At 47.1% G+C, this 25,099-nt stretch overlaps 1 protein-coding gene across 1 annotated transcript in view; it reads right to left on the bottom strand.

Moving 5' to 3' along the window:
- ANKRD55 (ankyrin repeat domain 55) overlaps window positions 1–15,224 on the bottom strand; it is a 101,747-nt gene extending 86,523 nt beyond the window's left edge. Inside the window, exon 1 of the mRNA XM_075328856.1 lies at window positions 14,979–15,224. Coding sequence (XP_075184971.1) covers window positions 14,979–15,018 — 40 coding nt within the window. The 5' untranslated portion in view covers window positions 15,019–15,224. The remainder of the gene's footprint in view (window positions 1–14,978) is intronic.
- Window positions 15,225–25,099: the final 9,875 nt, after the last annotated feature.

Here is a 25,099-nt window from a genome sequence, read left to right as displayed (position 1 = left end):
CATTGTATCTTAGTGATATGATGTATCCGGTGTAGACAATGCTCTGTTAGCTAAACACAGTTGATCCTGCTCTCATCTGATATGATGTATCCAGTACAGACAATGCTCTGTGAGTTAAACACCCTGGACTCCAGACTGATACTTTATATCCAGTGCAGACAATGCTCTGTGAGCTAAACACCCCAGACTCCACACTGATACATTGTATCCAGTGCAGACAACGCTCTGTGAGCTAAACATCCCTGACTCCACACTGATACATTGTATCCAGTGCAGACAACGCTCTGTGAGCTAAACACCCTGGACTCCAGACTGATACATTGTATCCAGTGCAGACAATGCTCTGTGAGCTAAACATCCCGGACTCCAGACTGATACATTGTATCCAGTGCAGACAACGCTCTGTGAGCTAAACATCCCGGACTCCAGACTGATACATTGTATCCAGTGCAGACAATGCTCTGTGAGCTAAACACCCCTGACTCCAGACTGATACATTGTATCCAGTGCAGACAACGCTCTGTGAGCTAAACACCCCGGACTCAAGACTGATACATTGTATCCAGTGCAGACAACGCTCTGTGAGCTAAACACCCCGGACTCAAGACTGATACATTGTATCCAGTGCAGACAAAGCTCTGTGAGCTAAACACCCCTGACTCCAGACTGATACATTGTATCCAGTGCAGACAACGCTCTGTGAGCTAAACATCCCGGACTCCAGACTGATACATTGTATCCAGTGCAGACAATGCTCTGTGAGCTAAACACCCCTGACTCCAGACTGATACATTGTATCCAGTGCAGACAACGCTCTGTGAGCTAAACACCCCGGACTCAAGACTGATACATTGTATCCAGTGCAGACAACGCTCTGTGAGCTAAACACCCCGGACTCAAGACTGATACATTGTATCCAGTGCAGACAACGCTCTGTGAGCTAAACACCCCTGACTCCAGACTGATACTTTATATCCAGTGCAGACAATGCTCTGTGAGCTAAACACAGCTGATCCTGCTCCCAGCTGATACAATGTATCCAGTGCAGACAACGCTCTGTGAGCTAAATGTATCAGCATCAGCTGCACAGATCTCTGCTGCTTTGTTACAGTGTATAAGTCTGGAGTTCGAGATATTTAGCTCACAGAGCGTTGTCTGCACTGGATACATTGTATCGACTGAGAGCAGGATAAGATATGTTCAGGATTACTGCCTCTGAATGGAAACAACAGTGCTCTCATTCACAGACAGCAAGCAGATTACAGCTCAAGTTATTAGAACATTTGGCATTTATAAAGAAAACCCTTTTTAAATCATGGATTCCCAGAGACCAATAGATGAAGGAGGATCCTACCATTTGGATCCCTTGTGATCAGCTTCTATAGCCAAGAACGTGCAATAACAAATTCTCATTAAGCCTCAAACGCCTGCCAGCGATTTTAGTTAAAGGGTTTTAGTTACTATTTTATTTCTGATACTTAAAGGGAATCTATCACCAGGTTTTTGCCACCTAATCTGAGAGCAGCATAACGTAGGGGCAGAGATCCTGATTCCAGCGAGGTGTCACTTACTGGGCTGCGTACTGTAGTTTTTATAAAATGTTTAACCAGCAGGAGATTATCATTACAGGACTACTTGGCATGCTGCAGGTAGTCCAGCATATATATGAGCTCTGTATAACTACTAGATCTGCAGCAAAGAAACCATTGATTTTATCATTGACAGTAAACTGCTCAGTAAGTGACACATCGCTGGAATCATGTGTTTATGGCTACAAATAATTTTTTACAATTTGGTGCAATTAAAGTGGTCGGTGGTCATAAATCCACAGATAAGAGAAAGGTAAGATAAGAGATGGATCATCAAAGCAAGCTCACTGATGGACCTTAGTTAACTCTTCTGCGGCCAGCAATAAACAATGCAACACAAAAGTGATTGAGGACAAAAGGTGCAAAGTAATTAATGAAACCCAATTACTTAAATGCTTGTATGCCTGGCTTAAAATAATGTTTGGAAGAAAAAAAAATCCCCAAAAGTAAGGCAATCCCTTTAAAGAGGACCTGTCAATTGCTCACAAAAAACAAACGAGTAAACTTGTAAGAATCCCTGAGCCGCCCTGACTCTGACGCTGTTTTCCATTTTGAGATACTTCGCTCCATTGTGGAGCAATTCACATTTGTTTCCTGAGGAGCGCAGTATGTGAAATCTCTTCTTGGAGTCCAACTGGGGGCGATTCTTCAGTCTTCTCTGGGGGTGTGCACTTTCACCCCTCCCTCCCAGATCCTGCCAATCAGAACTCAGCAGAGTGAGACTGCTCGGCCAACTGCCAAGCTGTGATTGGTGGTGTCTGGGAGGGAGGATGAAAGTGCTCCCCACCAGAGAAGACTCTGAAGAAACGCCCCCAGCTGGACTCCAAGCAGAGATTTCACATACGGCGCTCACAAACAAACATATGTAAATATCCTTGCAATGGAGTGACGCAGAGAAAAACGGAACAGAGCGTCAGAATCCGGGGAGCTCAGGGATTTTTACAATGTTCCTAATGCTATTTTTTGAGCGAGTGTCAGGTCCTCTGTAACATCAGACAACCAGACACATCTGCGTTACCGCATGAATATTCTAAGACGGCACCTAAAATAAACAAATCCGCCCTATAAAACTGCAAAATACAGCACAGATGAAGCCGACTACATCACTGCAGTGTTCAGAGCCGTAGTGCAGATGTGACATCTATAACAGAGATAATACTTTGTCCCCCTAGTGGTGGCTGCAGACAGGATCTTATCATGTATCTCTGTATACAGGGAGCTCCCCCTAGTGGTGGCTGCAGACAGAATATTATTATGTATCTCTGTATACAGGGAGCTCCCCCTAGTGGTGGCTGCAGACAGGATCTTATCATGTATCTCTGTATACAGGGAGCTCCCCCTAGTGGTGGCTGCAGACAGGATCTTATCATGTATCTCTGTATACAGGGAGCTCCCCCTAGTGGTGACTGCAGACAGGATCTTATCATGTGTCTCTGTATACAGGGAGCTCCCCCTAGTGGTGGCTGCAGACAGGATCTTATCATGTGTCTCTGTATACAGGGCACTCCCCCTAGTGGTGGCTGCAGACAGGATCTTATCATGTATCTCTGTATACAGGGAGCTCCCCCTAGTGGTGGCTGCAGACAGGATCTTATCATGTGTCTCTGTATACAGGGCACTCCCCCTAGTGGTGGCTGCAGACAGGATCTTATCATGTATCTCTGTATACAGGGAGCTCCCCCTAGTGGTGGCTGCAGACAGGATCTTATCATGTGTCTCTGTATACAGGGAGCTCCCCCTAGTGGTGGCTGCAGACAGGATCTTATCATGTGTCTCTGTATACAGGGCACTCCCCCTAGTGGTGGCTGCAGACAGGATCTTATCATGTATCTCTGTATACAGGGAGCTCCCCCTAGTGGTGGCTGCAGACAGGATCTTATCATGTGTCTCTGTATACAGGGCACTCCCCCTAGTGGTGGCTGCAGACAGGATCTTATCATGTATCTCTGTATACAGGGAGCTCCCCCTAGTGGTGGCTGCAGACAGGATCTTATCATGTATCTCTGTATACAGGAAGCTCCCCCTAGTGGTGGCTACAGACAGGATCTTATCATGTATCTATGTATACAGGGAGCTCCCCCTAGTGGTGACTGCAGACAGGATCTTATCATGTATCTCTGTATACAGGGAGCTCCCCCTAGTGGTGGCTCCAGACAGAATCTTATCATGTATCTCTGTATACAGGGAGCTCCTCCTAGTGGTGGCTCCAGACAGGATCTTATCATGTATCTCTGTATACAGGGAGCTCCCCCTAGTGGTGGCTGCAGACAGGATCTTATCATGTATCTCTGTATACAGGGAGCTCCCCCTAGTGGTGTCTGCAGACGGGATCTTATCATATATCTCTGTATACAGGGAGCTCCCCCTAGTGGTGGCTGCAGACAGAATCTTATCATGTATCTCTGTATACAGGGAGCTCCCCCTAGTGGTGGCTGCAGACAGTATCTTATCATGTATCTCTGTATACAGGGAGCTCCTCCTAGTGGTGGCTCCAGACAGAATCTAATCATGTATCTCTGTATACAGGTAGCTCCCCCTAGTGGTGACTGCAGACAGGATCTTATCATGTATCTCTGTATACAGGGAGCTCCCCCTAGTGGTGACTGCAGACAGGATCTTATCATGTATCTCTGTATACAGGGAGCTCCCCCTAGTGGTGGCTGTAGACAGAATCTTATCATGTATCTCTGTATAGAGGGAGCTCCTCCTAGTGGTGACTGCAGACAGGATCTTATCATGTATCTCTGTATACAGGGAGCTCCCCCTAGTGGTGTCTGCATACAGGATCTTATCATGTATCTCTGTATACAGGGAGCTCCCCCTAGTGGTGGCTGCAGACAGGATCTTATCATGTATCTCTGTATACAGGGAGCTCCCCCTAGTGGTGTCTGCAGACGGGATCTTATCATATATCTCTGTATACAGGGAGCTCCCCCTAGTGGAGACTGCAGACAGGATCTTATCATGTATCTCTGTATACAGGGAGCTCCCCCTAGTGGTGGCTCCAGACAGAATCTAATCATGTATCTCTGTATAGAGGGAGCTCCTCCTAGTGGTGACTGCAGACAGGATCTTATCATGTATCTCTGTATACAGGGAGCTCCCCCTAGTGGTGTCTGCAGACGGGATCTTATCATATATCTCTGTATACACGGAGCTCCCCCTAGTGATGGCTGCAGACAGGATCTTATCATGTATCTCTGTATACAGGGAGCTCCCCCTAGTGGTGGCTGCAGACAGTATCTTATCATGTATCTCTGTATACAGGGAGCTCCCCCTAGTGGTGGCTGCAGACAGGATCTTATCATGTATCTCTGTATACAGGGAGCTCCCCCTAGTGGAGACTGCAGACAGGATCTTATCATGTATCTCTATATACAGGGAGCTCCCCCTAGTGGTGGCTCCAGACAGAATCTTATCATGTATCTCTGTATAGAGGGAGCTCCTCCTAGTGGTGGCTGCAGACAGGATCTTATCATGTATCTCTGTATACAGGGAGCTGCCCCTAGTGGTGGCTGCAGACAGTATCTTATCATGTATCTCTGTATACAGGGAGCTCCCCCTAGTGGTGGCTGCAGACAGAATCTTATCATGTATCTCTGTATACAGGGAGCTCCCCCTAGTGGTGGCTACAGACAGGATCTTATCATGTATCTCTGTATACAGGGAGTTCCCCTAGTGGTGGCTGCAGACAGGATCTTATCATATATCTCTGTATACAGAGAGCTCCCCCTAGTGGTGGCTGCAGACAGAATGTTATCATGTATCTCTGTATACAAAGAGCTCCCCCTAGTGGTGGCTGCAGACAGGATCTTATCATGTATATCTGTATACAGGGAGCTCCCCCTAGTGGTGACTGCAGACAGTATCTTATCATGTATCTCTGTATACAGGGAGCTCCCCCTAGTGGTGGCTGCAGACAGACTCTTATCATGTATCTCTGTATACAGGGAGCTCCCCCTAGTGGTGGCTGCAGACAGATTCCTATCATGTTTCTCTGTATACAGGGAGCTCCCCCTAGTGGTGACTGCAGACAGGATCTTATCATGTATCTCTGTATACAGGGAGCTCCCCCTAGTGGTGGCTGCAGACAGGATCTTATCATGTATCTTGTATACAGGGAGCTCCCCCTAGTGGTGGCTGCAGACAGGATCTTATCATGTATCTCTGTATACAGGGAGCTCCCCCTAGTGGTGACTGCAGACAGTATCTTATCATGTATCTCTGTATACAGGGAGCTCCCCCTAGTGGTGACTGCAGACAGAATCTTATCATGTATCTCTGTATACAGGGAGCTCCCCCTAGTGGTGGCTGCAGACAGAATCTTATCATGTATCTCTGTGTACAGGGAGCTCCCCCTAGTGGTGGCTGCAGACAGAATCTTATCCTGTATCTCTGTATACAGGGAGCTCCCCCTAGTGGTGGCTGCAGACAGAATCTTATCATGTATCTCTGTGTACAGGGAGCTCCCCCTAGTGGTGGCTGCAGACAGAATCTTATCATGTATCTCTGTATACAGGGAGCTCCCCCTAGTGGTGGCTGCAGACAGGATCTTATCATGCATCTCTGTATACAGGGAGCTCCCCCTAGTGGTAGCTGCAGACAGGATCTTATCATGTATCTCTGTATACAGGGAGCTCCCCCTAGTGGTGGCTGCAGACAGAATCTTATCATGTATCTCTGTATACAGGGAGCTCTCCCTAGTGGTGGCTGCAGACAGAATATTATCATGTATCTCTGTATACAGGGAGCTCCCCCTAGTGGAGGCTGCAGATAATCTGCATTGTAACAATTGATGCAGCTTTTGTGGTCAGTGATCAGACACTTGCTGTGTAGATTGTCAGCTCTTGGGGTCAGGGATCAGACACATATCTGTGTAGATTGTCAGCTTTTGTGGTCAGGGATCAGACATCTGTCTGTGTAGATTATCAGCTTTTGTGGTCAGGGATCAGACTCTTGTCTGTGTAGATTGTCAGCTCTTGTGGTCAGAGATCAGACACTTGTCTGTGTAGATTGTCAGCTCTTGTGATCAGGCATCAGACACTTGCTGTGTAGATTCTCAGCTCTTGTGGTCAGGGATCAGATTCGTGTCTGTGTAGATTGTCAGCTCTTGTGGTCAGAGATCAGACACTTGTCTGTGTAGATTGTCAGCTCTTGTGCTCAGTGATCAGACACTTGTGTGTGTAGATTGTCAGCTCTTGGGGTCAGGGATCAGACACTTGTCTGTGTAGATTGTCAGCTCTTGTGGTCAGGGATCAGACACTTGCTGTGTAGATTGTCATCTCTTGTGGTCAGGGTGCAGACACTTGTCTGTGTAGATTGTCAGCTCTTGTGGTCAGGGATCAGATACTTGTGTGTGTAGATTGTCAGCTCTTGTGGTCAGGGATCAGACTCGTGTCTGTGTAGATTGTCAGCTCTTTTGGTCAGGGATCAGACACTTGTGTGTGTAGATTGTCAGCTCTTGGGGTCAGGGATCAGACTCTTGTCTGTGTAGATTGTCAGCTCTTGTGGTCAGGGATCAGACTCTTGTCTGTGTAGATTGTCAGCTCTTGTGGTCAGGGATCAGACACTTGCTGTGCAGATTGTCAGCTCTTGGGGTCAGGGATCAGACACTTGCTGTGTAGATTGTCAGCTCTTGTGGTCAGGGATCAGACACTTGTCTGTGTAGATTGTCAGCTCTTGTGGTCAGGGATCAGACACTTGTCTGTGTAGATTGTCAGCTCTTGTGGTCAGGAATCAGACACTTGTCTGTGTAGATTGTCAGCTCTTGTGGTCAGGGATCAGACACTTGCTGTGTAGATTGTCAGCTCTTGTGGTCAGGGATCAGACACTTGTCTGTGTAGATTGTCAGCTCTTGTGGTCAGGGATCAGACACTTGCTGTGTAGATTGTCAGCTCTTGTGGTCAGGGATCAGACACTTGTCTGTGTAGATTGTCAGCTCTTGTGGTCAGGGATCAGACTCTTGTCTGTGTAGATTGTCAGCTCTTGGGGTCAGGGATCAGACACTTGCTGTGTAGATTGTCAGCTCTTGTAGTCAGGGTGCAGACAGTTGTCTGTGTAGATTGTCAGCTCTTGTGGTCAGGGATCAGACTCTTGTCTGTGTAGATTGTTAGCTCTTGGGGGTCAGGGATCAGACACTTGTCTGTGTAGATTGTCAGCTCTTGTGGTCAGGGATCAGACTCTTGTCTGTGTAGATTGTCAGCTCTTGTGGTCAGGGATCAGACTCTTGTCTGTGTAGATTGTTAGCTCTTGGGGGTCAGGGATCAGACACTTGTCTGTGTAGATTGTCAGCTCTTGTGGTCAGGGATCAGACTCGTGTCTGTGTAGATTGTCAGCTCTTGGGGTCAGGGATCAGACTCTTGTTTGTGTAGATTGTCAGCTCTTGTGGTCAGGGATCAGACACTTGCTGTGTAGATTGTCAGCTCTTGTGGTCAGGGATCAGATTCGTGTCTGTGTAGATTGTCAGCTCTTGTGGTCAGAGATCAGACACTTGTCTGTGTAGATTGTCAGCTCTTGTGGTCAGGGATCAGACTCGTGTCTGTGTAGATTGTCAGCTCTTGTGCTCAGTGATCAGACACTTGTGTGTGTAGATTGTCAGCTCTTGGGGTCAGGGATCAGACACTTGTCTGTGTAGATTGTCAGCTCTTGTGGTCAGGGATCAGACACTTGCTGTGTAGATTGTCATCTCTTGTGGTCAGGGATCAGATACTTGTGTGTGTAGATTGTCAGCTCTTGTGGTCAGGGATCAGACTCGTGTCTGTGTAGATTGTCAGCTCTTTTGGTCAGGGATCAGACACTTGTGTGTGTAGATTGTCAGCTCTTGGGGTCAGGGATCAGACTCTTGTCTGTGTAGATTGTCAGCTCTTGTGGTCAGGGATCAGACTCTTGTCTGTGTAGATTGTCAGCTCTTGTGGTCAGGGATCAGACACTTGCTGTGCAGATTGTCAGCTCTTGGGGTCAGGGATCAGACACTTGCTGTGTAGATTGTCAGCTCTTGTGGTCAGGGATCAGACACTTGTCTGTGTAGATTGTCAGCTCTTGTGGTCAGGGATCAGACACTTGCTGTGCAGATTGTCAGCTCTTGGGGTCAGGGATCAGACACTTGTCTGTGTAGATTGTCAGCTCTTGTGGTCAGGGATCAGACACTTGTCTGTGTAGATTGTCAGCTCTTGTGGTCAGAGATCAGACACTTGTCTGTGTAGATTGTCAGCTCTTGTGGTCAGGGATCAGATACTTGTCTGTGTAGATTGTCAGCTTTTGGATTCAGGGATCAGACACTTGTCTAAGTAGATTGTCAGCTCTTGTGGTCAGGGATCAGACACTTGTCTGTGTAGATTGTTAGCTCTTGGGGTCAGGGATCAGACACTTGTCTGTGTAGATTGTCAGCTCTTGTGGTCAGGGATCAGACACTTGCTGTGTAGATTGTCAGCTCTTGTGGTCAGGGATCAGACACTTGTCTGTGTAGATTGTCAGCTCTTGTGGTCAGGGATCAGACTCTTGTCTGTGTAGATTGTCAGCTCTTGGGGTCAGGGATCAGACACTTGCTGTGTAGATTGTCAGCTCTTGTGGTCAGGGATCAGACACTTGCTGTGTAGATTGTCAGCTCTTGGGGTCAGGGATCAGACACTTGCTGTGTAGACTGTCAGCTCTTGTGGTCAGGGATTAGACACTTGCTGTGTAGATTGTCAGCTCTTGGGGTCAGGGATCAGACACTTGCTGTGTAGATTGTCAGCTCTTGTGGTCAGGGATCAGACTCTTGTCTGTGTAGATTGTTAGCTCTTGGGGGTCAGGGATCAGACACTTGTCTGTGTAGATTGTCAGCTCTTGTGGTCAGGGATCAGACTCGTGTCTGTGTAGATTGTCAGCTTTTGGGGTCAGGGATCAGACTCTTGTTTGTGTAGATTGTCAGCTCTTGTGGTCAGGGATCAGACTCTTGTGTGTGTAGATTGTCAGCTCTTGTGGTCAGGGATCAGACACTTGCTGTGTAGATTGTCAGCTCTTGTGGTCAGGGATCAGACTCTTGCTGTGTAGATTGTCAGCTCTTGGGGTCAGGGATCAGACACTTGCTGTGTAGATTGTCAGCTCTTGTGGTCAGGGATCAGACTCTTGCTGTGTAGATTGTCAGCTCTTGGGGTCAGGGATCAGACACTTGCTGTGTAGATTGTCAGCTCTTGTGGTCAGGGATCAGACTCGTGTCTGTGTAGATTGTCAGCTCTTGTGGTCAGGGATCAGACACTTGCTGTGTAGATTGTCAGCTCTTGGGTTCAGGGATCAGACACTTGCTGTGTAGATTGTCAGCTCTTGTGGTCAGGGATCAGACACTTGTCTGTGTAGATTGTCAGCTCTTGTGGTCAGGGATCAGACTCGTGTCTGTGTAGATTGTCAGCTCTTGTGGTCAGGGATCAGATTCGTGTCTGTGTAGATTGTCAGCTCTTGTGATCAGGAATCAGATACTTGTGTGTGTAGATTGTCAGCTCTTGGGGTCAGGGATCAGACATTTGTCTGTGTAGATTGTCAGCTCTTGTGGTCAGAGATCAGACACTTGTCTGTGTAGATTGTCAGCTCTTGTGGTCAGGGATCAGACTCGTGTCTGTGTAGATTGTCTGCTCTTGTGGTCAGGGATCAGACACTTGCTGTGTAGATTGTCAGCTCTTGTGGTCAGAGTGCAGACACTTGCTGTGTAGATTGTCAGCTCTTTTGGTCAGGGATCAGACACTTGTCTGTGTAGATTGTCAGCTCTTGTGGTCAGGGATCAGACACTTGCTGTGTAGATTGTCAGCTCTTGGGGTCAGGGATCAGACACTTGCTGTGTAGATTGTCAGCTCTTGTGGTCAGGGATCAGACACTTGTCTGTGTAGATTGTCAGCTCTTGGGGTCAGGGATCAGACTGTTGCTGTGTAGATTGTCAGCTCTTGGGGTCAGGGATCAGACACTTGTCTGTATAGATTGTCAGCTCTTGTGGTCAGGGATCAGACTCTTGTCTGTGTAGATTGTCAGCTCTTGTGGTCAGGGATCAGACTCTTGTCCGTGTAGATTGTCAGCTCTTGTGGTCAGGGATCAGACACTTGCTGTGTAGATTGTCAGCTCTTGTGGTCAGGGTGCAGACACTTGTCTGTGTAGATTGTCAGCTCTTGGGGTCAGGGATCAGACTCTTGCTGTGTAGATTGTCAGCTCTTGGGGTCAGGGATCAGACACTTGTTTGTATAGATTGTCAGCTTTTGGGGTCAGAGATCAGACACTTGTCTGTGTAGATTGTCAGCTCTTGGGGTCAGGGATCAGACACTTGTTTGTATAGATTGTCAGCTTTTGGGGTCAGGGATCAGACACTTGTCTGTGTAGATTGTCAGCTCTTGGGGTCAGGGTGCAGACACTTGTCTGTGTAGATTGTCAGCTCTTGTGGTCAGGAATCAGACACTTGTCTGTGTAGATTGTCAGCTCTTGTGGTCAGGGATCAGACTCTTGCTGTGTAGATTGTCAGCTCTTGGGGTCAGGGATCAGACACTTGCTGTGTAGATTGTCAGCTCTTGTGGTCAGGGATCAGACTCGTGTCTGTGTAGATTGTCAGCTCTTGTGGTCAGGGATCAGACTCGTGTCTGTGTAGATTGTCAGCTCTTGTGGTCAGGGATCAGACTCTTGTCTGTGTAGATTGTCAGCTCTTGGGGTCAGGGATCAGACACTTGACTGTGTAGATTGTCAGCTCTTGTGGTCAGGGATCAGACACTTGCTGTGTAGATTGTCAGCTCTTGTGGTCAGGGATCAGACTCTTGCTGTGTAGATTGTCAGCTCTTGGGGTCAGGGATCAGACACTTGCTGTGTAGATTGTCAGCTCTTGTGGTCAGGGATCAGACTCGTGTCTGTGTAGATTGTCAGCTCTTGGGGTCAGGGATCAGACTCTTGTCTGTGTAGATTGTCAGCTCTTGTGGTCAGGGATCAGACACTTGCTGTGTAGTTGTCAGCTCTTGGGGTCAGGGATCAGACATTTGTCTGTGTAGATTGTCAGCTCTTGGGGTCAGGGATCAGACATTTGTCTGTGTAGATTGTCAGCTCTTGTGGTCAGGGATCAGACACTTGTCTGTGTAGATTGTCAGCTCTTGTGGTCAGGGATCAGACACTTGTCTGTGTAGATTGTCAGCTCTTGTGGTCAGGGATCAGACACTTGTCTGTGTAGATTGTCAGCTCTTGTGGTCAGAGATCAGACACTTGTCTGTGTAGATTGTCAGCTCTTGTGGTCAGGGATCAGACACTTGTCTGTGTAGATTGTCAGCTCTTGTGGTCAGGGATCAGACTCGTGTCTGTGTAGATTGTCAGCTCTTGTGGTCAGAGATCAGACACTTGTCTGTGTAGATTGTCAGCTCTTGGGGTCAGGGATCAGACACTTGTCTGTGTAGATTGTCAGCTCTTGTGGTCAGGGATCAGACATTTGTGTGTGTAGATTGTCAGCTCTTGTGGTCAGAGATCAGACACTTGTCTGTGTAGATTGTCAGCTCTTGGGGTCAGGGATCAGACTCTTGCTGTGTAGATTGTCAGCTCTTGGGGTCAGGGATCAGACTCTTGCTGTGTAGATTGTCAGCTCTTGGGGTCAGGGATCAGACTCTTGTCTGTGTAGATTGTCAGCTCTTGGGGTCAGGGATCAGACACTTGTTTGTATAGATTGTCAGCTTTTGGGGTCAGAGATCAGACACTTGTCTGTGTAGATTGTCAGCTCTTGGGGTCAGGGTGCAGACACTTGTCTGTGTAGATTGTCAGCTCTTGTGGTCAGGAATCAGACACTTGTCTGTGTAGATTGTCAGCTCTTGTGGTCAGGGATCAGACTCTTGCTGTGTAGATTGTCAGCTCTTGGGGTCAGGGATCAGACACTTGCTGTGTAGATTGTCAGCTCTTGTGGTCAGGGATCAGACTCGTGTCTGTGTAGATTGTCAGCTCTTGTAGTCAGGGATCAGACTCTTGCTGTGTAGATTGTCAGCTCTTGGGGTCAGGGATCAGACTCTTGCTGTGTAGATTGTCAGCTCTTGGGGTCAGGGATCAGACTCTTGCTGTGTAGATTGTCAGCTCTTGGGGTCAGGGATCAGACACTTGCTGTGTAGATTGTCAGCTCTTGTGGTCAGGGATCAGACTCGTGTCTGTGTAGATTGTCAGCTCTTGTGGTCAGGGATCAGACTCGTGTCTGTGTAGATTGTCAGCTCTTGGGGTCAGGGATGAGACATTTGTCTGTGTAGATTTTCAGCTCTTGGGGTCAGGGATCAGACACTTGACTGTGTAGATTGTCAGCTCTTGGGGTCAGGGATCAGACTCTTGTCTGTGTAGATTGTCAGCTCTTGGGGTCAGGGATCAGACACTTGTGTGTGTAGATTGTCAGCTCTTGGGGTCAGGGATCAGACACTTGACTGTGTAGATTGTCAGCTCTTGTGGTCAGGGATCAGACACTTGCTGTGTAGATTGTCAGCTCTTGTGGTCAGGGATCAGACTCTTGCTGTGTAGATTGTCAGCTCTTGGGGTCAGGGATCAGACACTTGCTGTGTAGATTGTCAGCTCTTGTGGTCAGGGATCAGACTCGTGTCTGTGTAGATTGTCAGCTCTTGGGGTCAGGGATCAGACTCTTGTCTGTGTAGATTGTCAGCTCTTGTGGTCAGGGATCAGACACTTGCTGTGTAGATTGTCAGCTCTTGGGGTCAGGGATCAGACATTTGTCTGTGTAGATTGTCAGCTCTTGTGGTCAGGGATCAGACTCGTGTCTGTGTAGATTGTCAGCTCTTGTGGTCAGAGATCAGACACTTGTCTGTGTAGATTGTCAGCTCTTGTGGTGAGGGATCAGACACTTGTGTGTGTAGATTGTCAGCTCTTGTGGTCAGGGATCAGACACTTGTCTGTGTAGATTGTCAGCTCTTGGGGTCAGGGATCAGACACTTGTCTGTGTAGATTGTCAGCTCTTGGGGTCAGGGATCAGACACTTGTCTGTGTAGATTGTCAGCTCTTGTAGTCAGGGATCAGACATTTGTGTGTGTAGATTGTCAGCTCTTGTGGTCAGAGATCAGACACTTGTCTGTGTAGATTGTCAGCTCTTGTGGTCAGGGATCAGACACTTGTCTGTGTAGATTGTCAGCTCTTGTGGTCAGGGATCAGACCCTTGTCTGTGTAGATTGTCAGCTCTTGTGGTCAGGGATCAGACACTTGTCTGTGTAGATTGTCAGCTCTTGTGGTCAGGGATCAGACACTTGCTGTGTAGATTGTCAGCTCTTGTGGTCAAGGATCAGACACTTGTCTGTGTAGATTGTCAGCTCTTGTGGTCAGGGATCAGACACTTGTCTGTGTAGATTGTCAGCTCTTGGGGTCAGGGATCAGACACTTGCTGTGTAGATTGTCAGCTCTTGTGGTCAGGGATCAGACACTTGTGTGTGTAGATTGTCAGGTTTTGTGGTCAGGGATCAGACATTTGTCTGTGTAGATTGTCAGCTCTTGTGGTCAGAGATCAGACACTTGTCTGTTTAGATTGTCAGCTCTTGTGGTCAGAGATCAGACACTTGTCTGTTTAGATTGTCAGCTCTTGTGGTCAGAGATCAGACACTTGTCTGTGTAGATTGTCAGCTCTTGTGGTCAGAGATCAGACACTTGTCTGTGTAGATTGTCAGCTCTTGTGGTCAGGGATCAGACACTTGCTGTGTAGATTGTCAGCTCTTGTGGTCAGGGATCAGATATTTGCTGTGTAGATTGTCAGCTCTTGTGGTCAGGGATTAGACACTTGTCGGTGTAGATTGTCAGCTCTTGTGGTCAGGGATCAGACACTTGTGTGTGTAGATTGTTAGCTCTTGGGGTCAGGGATCAGACACTTGCTGTGTAGATTGTCAGCTCTTGGGGTCAGGGTGAGCGTTGGAGGCAGGTGACGCAGCGCTCGGCTCCAGGCTGCTGCAGTCGCTCTCGGCTGTATCCTCGCTCTGCAGAAGGCTGCTCCGCTCTTTCCGGATTTCCATAGCAACTCGTACATGTCAGATCGTTTCCACCAGTGTTTATTCTGCCAGAAGCCACACTGAGCCTCCATTGCGCTGAGGCCGCGGTGATACATTGTATCTGCAGAGCCGAGCGGAAGGAAACAATGTATCAATACAGTCACGACCGACCGTCACTCATTCCTGGGGCGGGGGTCACCCGGGGACTGCGGGGTACGGTGGTCGCTGCGTACAGTGGTTATCGCAAAGCCCTGGGTTCAATCCAACCAAGAACAACATCTGCACGGAGTTGGTGCGCGGAAACCGATCACAAGACGCTCCAGATGGTATATGCAGGCGACATGTAAGCAAGTCTCCCCCGAGCCTGACCCAGTACCCGCTGCCTGCATAATGCCGGGAATTAATGACTTAACAGCGGACGCGAAGCAGCAATGAACGGTGCACTCACCTTTATATTGATCAAACACAGAGGAATTGCTGAAATCCATGATCCCGTCCGGAGGAAGATGAAGCCTACGTCTGCCGGGATGTGAGGACTCACCGCATCGCCTCCCTACCGGCCAGCGCAGGGCGGGACCGGCTGCGGATCACACCGGGCATTGTACCGAGGGGACCACGAGCCAAGCACAGGCAGGATGAATGAGAGCCAGAGACCTCCGGAGCCGCGGACTGAGCATGTGCGGCCACTGCCGGGATCAGCTGCGCACTATAGACACACACGGAGGAGGACGAGGATGGGGAGGACATGTCACCGCGAAGGGGGAGAGGATGCGAGGAAGGCACGGCAGGAGTGTGCACCAAGACTGAGCTAAAAGAGCCCAAATAATAATAATAATAATAATAATAATAATAATAATAATAATAAACAAAAAAGGAAAAATAATCATCATACTAAAAAGAGTAATAGTAATAATAGCAAAAAATAAAGCAACAATAAAAAAACTAATAATACCAAAATAATAATAAAATTAATAATAATAATAGACAAATAAGGAAAAATATTCATCACACTAAAAAGAGTAATAGTAATAATACCAAAATAATAATAATAATAATAATAATAATAAAAATAATAGACAAAAAAGGAAAAATAATTATCATACTAAAAAGAGTAATAGTAATATTAGCAAAAATAAAGTAACAATAAGCAACCTAATAATACCAAAATAATAATATTACTAATACTAATAATAATAATAATAGACAAAAAAGGAAAAATAATCATCATGCTATAAAGAATAATAGTAATAATACCAAAAAATAAAATAACAATAAGCAACCTAATAATACCAAAATAAATAAATTATTAATAATAATAACAACAACAGAGAAAATAGTTAAAAAAAAAATCATCATCCTAAAGATAGAAATACTAATAATAGAAACAAAAAATGTAACAATAATATTCCTAATATTAGACAAAAATATTTAAAAATATAATAATGCTAATATTATCAAGTATAAAAATCCTAATACAAAAACCCTTGAAATAATAATAATAATAATAATAATAACTACAAAGAAAAGTGGAAAAATCATAGTCATCCTAAAGATAGTAATAATAGCACAATTATATAAAAATATACTAATGAAAAAATCATCATCAATAATAATAATAATAATAATAATAAAGATAGTAATAGTAAAAATAGCCAACAATAAAGAAGCAATATTCCTCCTAATAAAAGAAAAAATAAAATAATGATAACATTATCAAAAATAAAAATAATCATCCTAATAAAAACCATAAAATAATATTAATAATAGAAAAACGAAATAAGATAGTAATACTGATATCAACAAAGAGAATATAACTCATGATAATCATAAGTGAAGAAACAAAAACATTCAGAAAGTGCACTGGAAGCATCCGCAAATTAGTGGGGGACTCGCTATAAAGGCAATCACTGATATAGGGCTCAATATTAATGATTGTAGGGGTCCAGTTCAAAGGGAATTGTATAAATTCCTGTACACTGGGATCCGCCTAGCGTTGACTGCAGGCAGAATCTTCTCATGTATCTCTGTATACAGGGAGCTCCCCCTAGTGGTGGCTGCAGACAGGATCTTATTATGTATATCTGTATACAGGGCGCTCCCCCTAGTGGTGGCTGCAGACAGAATCTTATCATGTATCTCTGTATATAGGTTGCTCCCCCTAGTGGTGACTGCAGACAGAATCTTATCATGCATCTCTGTATACAGGGAGCTCCCCCTAGTGGTGGCTGCAGACAGGATCTTATCATGTATCTCTGTATACAGGGAGCTCCCAATAGTGGTCACTGCAGACAGGATCTTATCATGTATCTCTGTATACAGGGAGCTCCCCCTAGTGGTGGCTGCAGACAGGATCTTATCATGTATCTCTGTATACAGGGAGCTCCCCCTAGTGGTGGCTGCAGACAGGATCTTATCATGTATCTCTGTATACAGGGAGCTCCCCCTAGTGGTGGCTGCAGACAGGATCTTATCATGTATCTCTGTATACAGGGAGCTCCCCCTAGTGATGTCTGCAGACAGAATCTTATCATGTATCTCTGTATACAGGGAGCTCCCCCTAGTGGTGGCTGCAGACAGGATATTATCATGTATCTCTGTATACAGGGAGCTCCCCCTAGTGGTGGCTGCAGACAGGATCATTTCATGTATCTCTGTATACAGGGAGCTCCCCCTAGTGGTGGCTGCAGACAGGATCTTATCATGTATCTCTGTATACAGGGAGCTCCCCCTAGTGGTGGCTGCAGACAGGATCTTATCATGTATCTCTGTATACAGGGAGCTCCCCCTAGTGGTGGCTGCAGGCAGAATCTTCAAATGTATCTCTGTATACAGGGAACTCCCCCTAGTGGTGGCTGCAGACAGGATCTTATCATGTATCTCTGTATACAGGGAGCTCCCCCTAGTGGTGGCTGCAGACAGAATCTATCATGTATCTCTGTATACAGGGAGCTCCCCCTAGTGGCGGCTGCAGACAGGATATTATCATGTATCTCTGTATACAGTGAGCTCCCCCTAGTGGTGGCTGCAGACAGGATCTTATTATGTATCTCTGTATACAGGGAGCTCCCCCTAGTGGTGGCTGCAGACAGGATATTATCATGTATCTCTGTATACAGTGAGCTCCCCCTAGTGGTGGCTACAGACAGTATCTTATTATGTATCTCTGTATACAGGGAGCTCCCCTTAGTGGCGGCTGCAGACAGGATATTATCATGTATCTCTGTATACAGTGAGCTCCCCCTAGTGGTGGCTGCAGACAGGATCTTATCATGTATCTCTGTATACAGGGAGCTCCCCCTAGTGGTGACTGCAGACAGGATCTTATCATGTATCTCTGTATACAGGGAGCTCCCCCTAGTGGTGACTGCAGACAGAATCTTATCATGCATCTCTGTATACAGGGAGCTCCCCCTAGTGGTGGCTACAGACAGTATCTTATTATGTATATCTGTATACAGGGAGCTTCCCCTAGTGGTGGCTGCAGACAGGATCTTATCATGTATATCTGTATACAGGGAGCTCCCCCTAGTGGTGGCTGCAGACAGGATCTTATCATGTATCTCTGTATACAGGGAGCTCCCCCTAGTGGTGGCTGCAGACAGGATCTTATCATGTATCTCTGTATACAGGGAGCTCCCCCTAGTGGTGACTGCAGACAGAATCTTATCATGCATCTCTGTATACAGGGAGCTCCCCCTAGTGGTGGCTACAGACAGGATCTTATCATGTATCTCTGTATACAGGGAGCTCCCCCTAGTGGTGGCTGCAGACAGGATCTTATCATGTATATCTGTATACAGGGAGCTCCCCCTAGTGGTGGCTGCAGACAGGATCTTATCATGTATCTCTGTATACAGGGAGCTCCCCCTAGTGGTGGCTGCAGACAGAATCTTATCATGTATCTCTGTATATAAGTTGCTCCCCCTAGTGGTGACTGCAGACAGAATCTTATCATGCATCTCTGTATACAGGGAGCTCCCCCTAGTGGTGGCTGCAGACAGGATCTTATCATGTATCTCTGTATACAGGGAGCTCCCCCTAGTGGTGGCTGCAGACAGGATCTTATCATGTATCTCTGTATACAGGGAGCTCCCCCTAGTGGTGGCTGCAGACAGGATCTTATCATGTATCTCTGTATACAGGGAGCTCCCCCTAGTGGTGGCTGCAGACAGGATCTTATCATGTATCTCTGTATACAGGGAGCTCCCCCTAGTGGTGGCTGCAGACAGGATCTTATCATGTATCTCTGTATACAGGGAGCTCCCCCTAGTGGTGGCTGCAGACAGGATCTTATCATGTATATCTGTATACAGGGAGCTCCCCCTAGTGGTGGCTGCAGACAGGATCTTATCATGTATCTCTGTATACAGGGAGCTCCCCCTAGTGGTGACTGCAGACAGGATCTTATCATGTATCTCTGTATACAGGGAGCTCCCCCTAGTGGTGGCTGCAGACAGGATCTTATCATGTATCTCTGTATACAGGGAGCTCCCCCTAGTGGTGACTGCAGACAGGATCTTATCATGTATCTCTGTATACAGGGAGCTCCCCCTAGTGGTGGCTGCAGGCAGGATCTTATCATGTATCTCTGTATACAGGGAGCTCCCCCTAGTGGTGGCTGCAGACAGAATCTTATCATGTATCTCTGTATACAGGGAGCTCCCCCTAGTGGTGGCTGCAGACAGGATCTTATCATGTATCTCTGTATACAGGGAGCTCCCCCTAGTGGTGGCTGCAGACAGAATCTTATTATGTATCTCTGTATACAGGGAGCTTCCCCTAGTGGTGGCTGCAGACAGAATCTTATCATGTATGTCTGTATACAGGGAGCTCTCCCTAGTGGTGGCTGCAGACAGGATCTTATCATGTATCTCTGTATACAGGGAGCTCCCCCTAGTGGTGGCTGCAGACAGAATCTTATCATGTATCTCTGTATACAGTGAGCTCCCCCTAGTGGTGGCTGCAGACAGGATCTTATCATGTATCTCTGTATACAGGGAGCTCCCCCTAGTGGTGGCTGCAGACAGAATCTTATTATGTATCTCTGTATACAGGGAGCTCCCCCTAGTGGTGGCTGCAGACAGAATCTTATCATGTATCTCTGTATACAGGGAGCTCTCCCTAGTGGTGGCTGCAGACAGGATCTTATCATGTATCTCTGTATACAGGGAGCTCCCCCTAGTGGTGACTGCAGACAGGATCTTATCATGTATATCTGTGTACAGGGAGCTCCCCCTAGTGGTGGCTGCAGACAGGATCTTATCATGTATATCTGTATACAGGGAGCTCCCCCTAGTGGTGGCTGCAGACAGGATCTTATCATGTATCTCTGTATACAGGGAGCTCCCCCTAGTGGTGGCTGCAGACAGGATCTTATCATGTATCTCTGTATACAGGGAGCTCCCCCTAGTGGTGGCTGCAGACAGGATCTTATCATGTATCTCTGTATACAGGGAGCTCCCCCTAGTGGTGGCTGCAGACAGGATCTTATCATGTATCTCTGTATACAGGGAGCTCCCCCTAGTGGTGGCTGCAGACAGAATCTTATTATGTATCTCTGTATACAGGGAGCTCTCCCTAGTGGTGGCTGCAGACAGGATCTTATCATGTATCTCTGTATACAGGGAGCTTCCCCTAGTGGTGACTGCAGACAGGATCTTATCATGTATCTCTGTATACAGGGAGCTCCCCCTAGTGGTGACTGCAGACAGGATCTTATCATGTATATCTGTATACAGGGAGCTCCCCCTAGTGGTGGCTGCAGACAGGATCTTATCATGTATATCTGTATACAGGGAGCTCCCCCTAGTGGTGGCTGCAGACAGGATCTTATCATGTATCTCTGTATACAGGGAGCTCCCCCTAGTGGTGGCTGCAGACAGGATCTTATCATGTATCTCTGTATACAGGGAGCTCCCCCTAGTGGTGACTGCAGACAGGATCTTATCATGTATCTCTGTATACAGGGAGCTCCCCCTAGTGGTGACTGCAGACAGGATCTTATCATGTATCTCTGTATACAGGGAGCTCCCCCTAGTGGTGGCTGCAGACAGGATCTTATCATGTATCTCTGTATACAGGGAGCTCCCCCTAGTGGTGACTGCAGACAGGATCTTATCATGTATCTCTGTATACAGGGAGCTCCCCCTAGTAGTGACTGCAGACAGGATCTTATCATGTATCTCTGTATACAGGGAGCTCCCCCTAGTGGTGGCTACAGACAGAATCTTATCATGCATCTCTGTATACAGGGAGCTCCCCCTAGTGGTGGCTACAGACAGTATCTTATTATGTATATCTGTATACAGGGAGCTTCCCCTAGTGGTGGCTGCAGACAGGATCTTATCATGTATATCTGTATACAGGGAGCTCCCCCTAGTGGTGGCTGCAGACAGGATCTTATCATGTATCTCTGTATACAGGGAGCTCCCCCTAGTGGTGGCTGCAGACAGAATCTTATCATGTATCTCTGTATATAGGTAGCTCCCCCTAGTGGTGACTGCAGACAGAATCTTATCATGCATCTCTGTATACAGGGAGCTCCCCCTAGTGGTGGCTACAGACAGGATCTTATCATGTATCTCTGTATACAGGGAGCTCCCCCTAGTGGTGGCTGCAGACAGGATCTTATCATGTATATCTGTATACAGGGAGCTCCCCCTAGTGGTGGCTGCAGACAGGATCTTATCATGTATCTCTGTATACAGGGAGCTCCCCCTAGTGGTGGCTGCAGACAGAATCTTATCATGTATCTCTGTATATAGGTTGCTCCCCCTAGTGGTGACTGCAGACAGAATCTTATCATGCATCTCTGTATACAGGGAGCTTCCCCTAGTGGTGGCTGCAGACAGGATCTTATCATGTATCTCTGTATACAGGGAGCTCCCCCTAGTGGTGACTGCAGACAGGATCTTATCATGTATATCTGTGTACAGGGAGCTCCCCCTAGTGGTGGCTGCAGACAGGATCTTATCATGTATATCTGTATACAGGGAGCTCCCCCTAGTGGTGGCTGCAGACAGGATCTTATCATGTATCTCTGTATACAGGGAGCTCCCCCTAGTGGTGGCTGCAGACAGGATCTTATCATGTATCTCTGTATACAGGGAGCTCCCCCTAGTGGTGGCTGCAGACAGGATCTTATCATGTATCTCTGTATACAGGGAGCTCCCCCTAGTGGTGGCTGCAGACAGGATCTTATCATGTATCTCTGTATACAGGGAGCTCCCCCTAGTGGTGGCTGCAGACAGAATCTTATTATGTATCTCTGTATACAGGGAGCTCTCCCTAGTGGTGGCTGCAGACAGGATCTTATCATGTATCTCTGTATACAGGGAGCTTCCCCTAGTGGTGACTGCAGACAGGATCTTATCATGTATCTCTGTATACAGGGAGCTCCCCCTAGTGGTGACTGCAGACAGGATCTTATCATGTATATCTGTATACAGGGAGCTCCCCCTAGTGGTGGCTGCAGACAGGATCTTATCATGTATATCTGTATACAGGGAGCTCCCCCTAGTGGTGGCTGCAGACAGGATCTTATCATGTATCTCTGTATACAGGGAGCTCCCCCTAGTGGTGGCTGCAGACAGGATCTTATCATGTATCTCTGTATACAGGGAGCTCCCCCTAGTGGTGACTGCAGACAGGATCTTATCATGTATCTCTGTATACAGGGAGCTCCCCCTAGTGGTGACTGCAGACAGGATCTTATCATGTATCTCTGTATACAGGGAGCTCCCCCTAGTGGTGGCTGCAGACAGGATCTTATCATGTATCTCTGTATACAGGGAGCTCCCCCTAGTGGTGACTGCAGACAGGATCTTATCATGTATCTCTGTATACAGGGAGCTCCCCCTAGTGGTGACTGCAGACAGGATCTTATCATGTATCTCTGTATACAGGGAGCTCCCCCTAGTGGTGGCTACAGACAGAATCTTATCATGCATCTCTGTATACAGGGAGCTCCCCCTAGTGGTGGCTACAGACAGTATCTTATTATGTATATCTGTATACAGGGAGCTTCCCCTAGTGGTGGCTGCAGACAGGATCTTATCATGTATATCTGTATACAGGGAGCTCCCCCTAGTGGTGGCTGCAGACAGGATCTTATCATGTATCTCTGTATACAGGGAGCTCCCCCTAGTGGTGGCTGCAGACAGAATCTTATCATGTATCTCTGTATATAGGTAGCTCCCCCTAGTGGTGACTGCAGACAGAATCTTATCATGCATCTCTGTATACAGGGAACTCCCCCTAGTGGTGGCTACAGACAGGATCTTATCATGTATCTCTGTATACAGGGAGCTCCCCCTAGTGGTGGCTGCAGACAGGATCTTATCATGTATATCTGTATACAGGGAGCTCCCCCTAGTGGTGGCTGCAGACAGGATCTTATCATGTATCTCTGTATACAGGGAGCTCCCCCTAGTGGTGGCTGCAGACAGAATCTTATCATGTATCTCTGTATATAGGTTGCTCCCCCTAGTGGTGACTGCAGACAGAATCTTATCATGCATCTCTGTATACAGGGAGCTCCCCCTAGTGGTGGCTGCAGACAGGATCTTATCATGTATCTCTGTATACAGGGAGCTCCCAATAGTGGTGACTGCAGACAGGATCTTATCATGTATCTCTGTATACAGGGAGCTCCCCCTAGTGGTGGCTGCAGACAGGATCTTATCATGTATCTCTGTATACAGGGAGCTCCCCCTAATGGTGGCTGCAGACAGGATCTTATCATGTATCTCTGTATACAGGGAGCTCCCCATAGTGGTGGCTGCAGACAGGATCTTATCATGTATATCTGTATACAGGGAGCTCCCCCTAGTGGTGGCTGCAGACAGGATCTTATCATGTATCTCTGTATACAGGGAGCTCCCCCTAGTGGTGACTGCAGACAGGATCTTATCATGTATCTCTGTATACAGGGAGCTCCCCCTAGTGGTGGCTGCAGACAGGATCTTATCATGTATCTCTGTATACAGGGAGCTCCCCCTAGTGGTGACTGCAGACAGGATCTTATCATGTATCTCTGTATACAGGGAGCTCCCCCTAGTGGTGGCTGCAGACAGAATCTTATCATGTATCTCTGTATACAGGGAGCTCCCCCTAGTGGTGGCTGCAGACAGGATCTTATCATGTATCTCTGTATACAGGGAGCTCCCCCTAGTGGTGGCTGCAGACAGAGTCTTATTATGTATCTCTGTATACAGGGAGCTTCCCCTAGTGGTGGCTGCAGACAGAATCTTATCATGTATCTCTGTATACAGGGAGCTCTCCCTAGTGGTGGCTGCAGACAGGATCTTATCATGTATCTCTGTATACAGGGAGCTCCCCCTAGTGGTGGCTGCAGACAGAATCTTATCATGTATCTCTGTATACAGGGAGCTCCCCCTAGTGGTGGCTGCAGACAGGATCTTATCATGTATCTCTGTATACAGGGAGCTCCCCCTAGTGGTGGCTGCAGACAGAATCTTATTATGTATCTCTGTATACAGGGCGCTCCCCCTAGTGGTGGCTGCAGACAGAATCTTATCATGTATCTCTGTATACAGGGAGCTCTCCCTAGTGGTGGCTGCAGACAGGATCTTATCATGTATCTCTGTATACAGGGAGCTCCCCCTAGTGGTGACTGCAGACAGGATCTTATCATGTATATCTGTATACAGGGAGCTCCCCCTAGTGGTGGCTGCAGACAGGATCTTATCATGTATCTCTGTATACAGGGAGCTCCCCCTAGTGGTGGCTGCAGACAGGATCTTATCATGTATCTCTGTATACAGGGAGCTCCCCCTAGTGGTGGCTGCAGACAGAATCTTATCATGTATCTCTGTATACAGGGAGCTCCCCCTAGTGGTGGCTGCAGACAGGATCTTATCATGTATCTCTGTATACAGGGAGCTCCCCCTAGTGGTGGCTGCAGACAGAATATTATTATGTATCTCTGTATACAGGGAGCTCCCCCTAGTGGTGGCTGCAGACAGAATCTTATCATGTATCTCTGTATACAGGGAGCTCTCCCTAGTGGTGGCTGCAGACAGGATCTTATCATGTATCTCTGTATACAGGGAGCTCCCCCTAGTGGTGACTGCAGACAGGATCTTATCATGTATATCTGTATACAGGGAGCTCCCCCTAGTGGTGGCTGCAGACAGGATCTTATCATGTATCTCTGTATACAGGGAGCTCCCCCTAGTGGTGGCTGCAGACAGGATCTTATCATGTATCTCTGTATACAGGGAGCTCCCCCTAGTGGTGGCTGCAGACAGGATCTTATCATGTATCTCTGTATACAGGGAGCTCCCCCTAGACAGAATCTTATGTATCTTGTTGGTACACAGAATATTATCATGCATTATCTGAGATTGTACAGCCACATTTTTAAATGTAAATGCAATTAGAATAGACCATCAGGCAGCTACATATACAATATTGAGTAATTTTGGGCAGTGAACATTGATGTTCACATTTGGTAGATTTGTAGCAAAATGTGAACACTTTTTTTCATACAGAGGCAGTAACTTTAAGTTCTGGTCTCAGCTGAAAAGTGGATAAAATTGCATCAAT

The sequence above is a fragment of the Anomaloglossus baeobatrachus genome, chromosome 1, assembly GCF_048569485.1.
Source record: "Anomaloglossus baeobatrachus isolate aAnoBae1 chromosome 1, aAnoBae1.hap1, whole genome shotgun sequence".
Classification (NCBI taxonomy): Eukaryota; Metazoa; Chordata; class Amphibia; order Anura; family Aromobatidae; genus Anomaloglossus; species Anomaloglossus baeobatrachus.
Note: the sequence above shows the minus strand (reverse complement) of the source record. Positions and strands in the feature narration are given on the sequence as shown.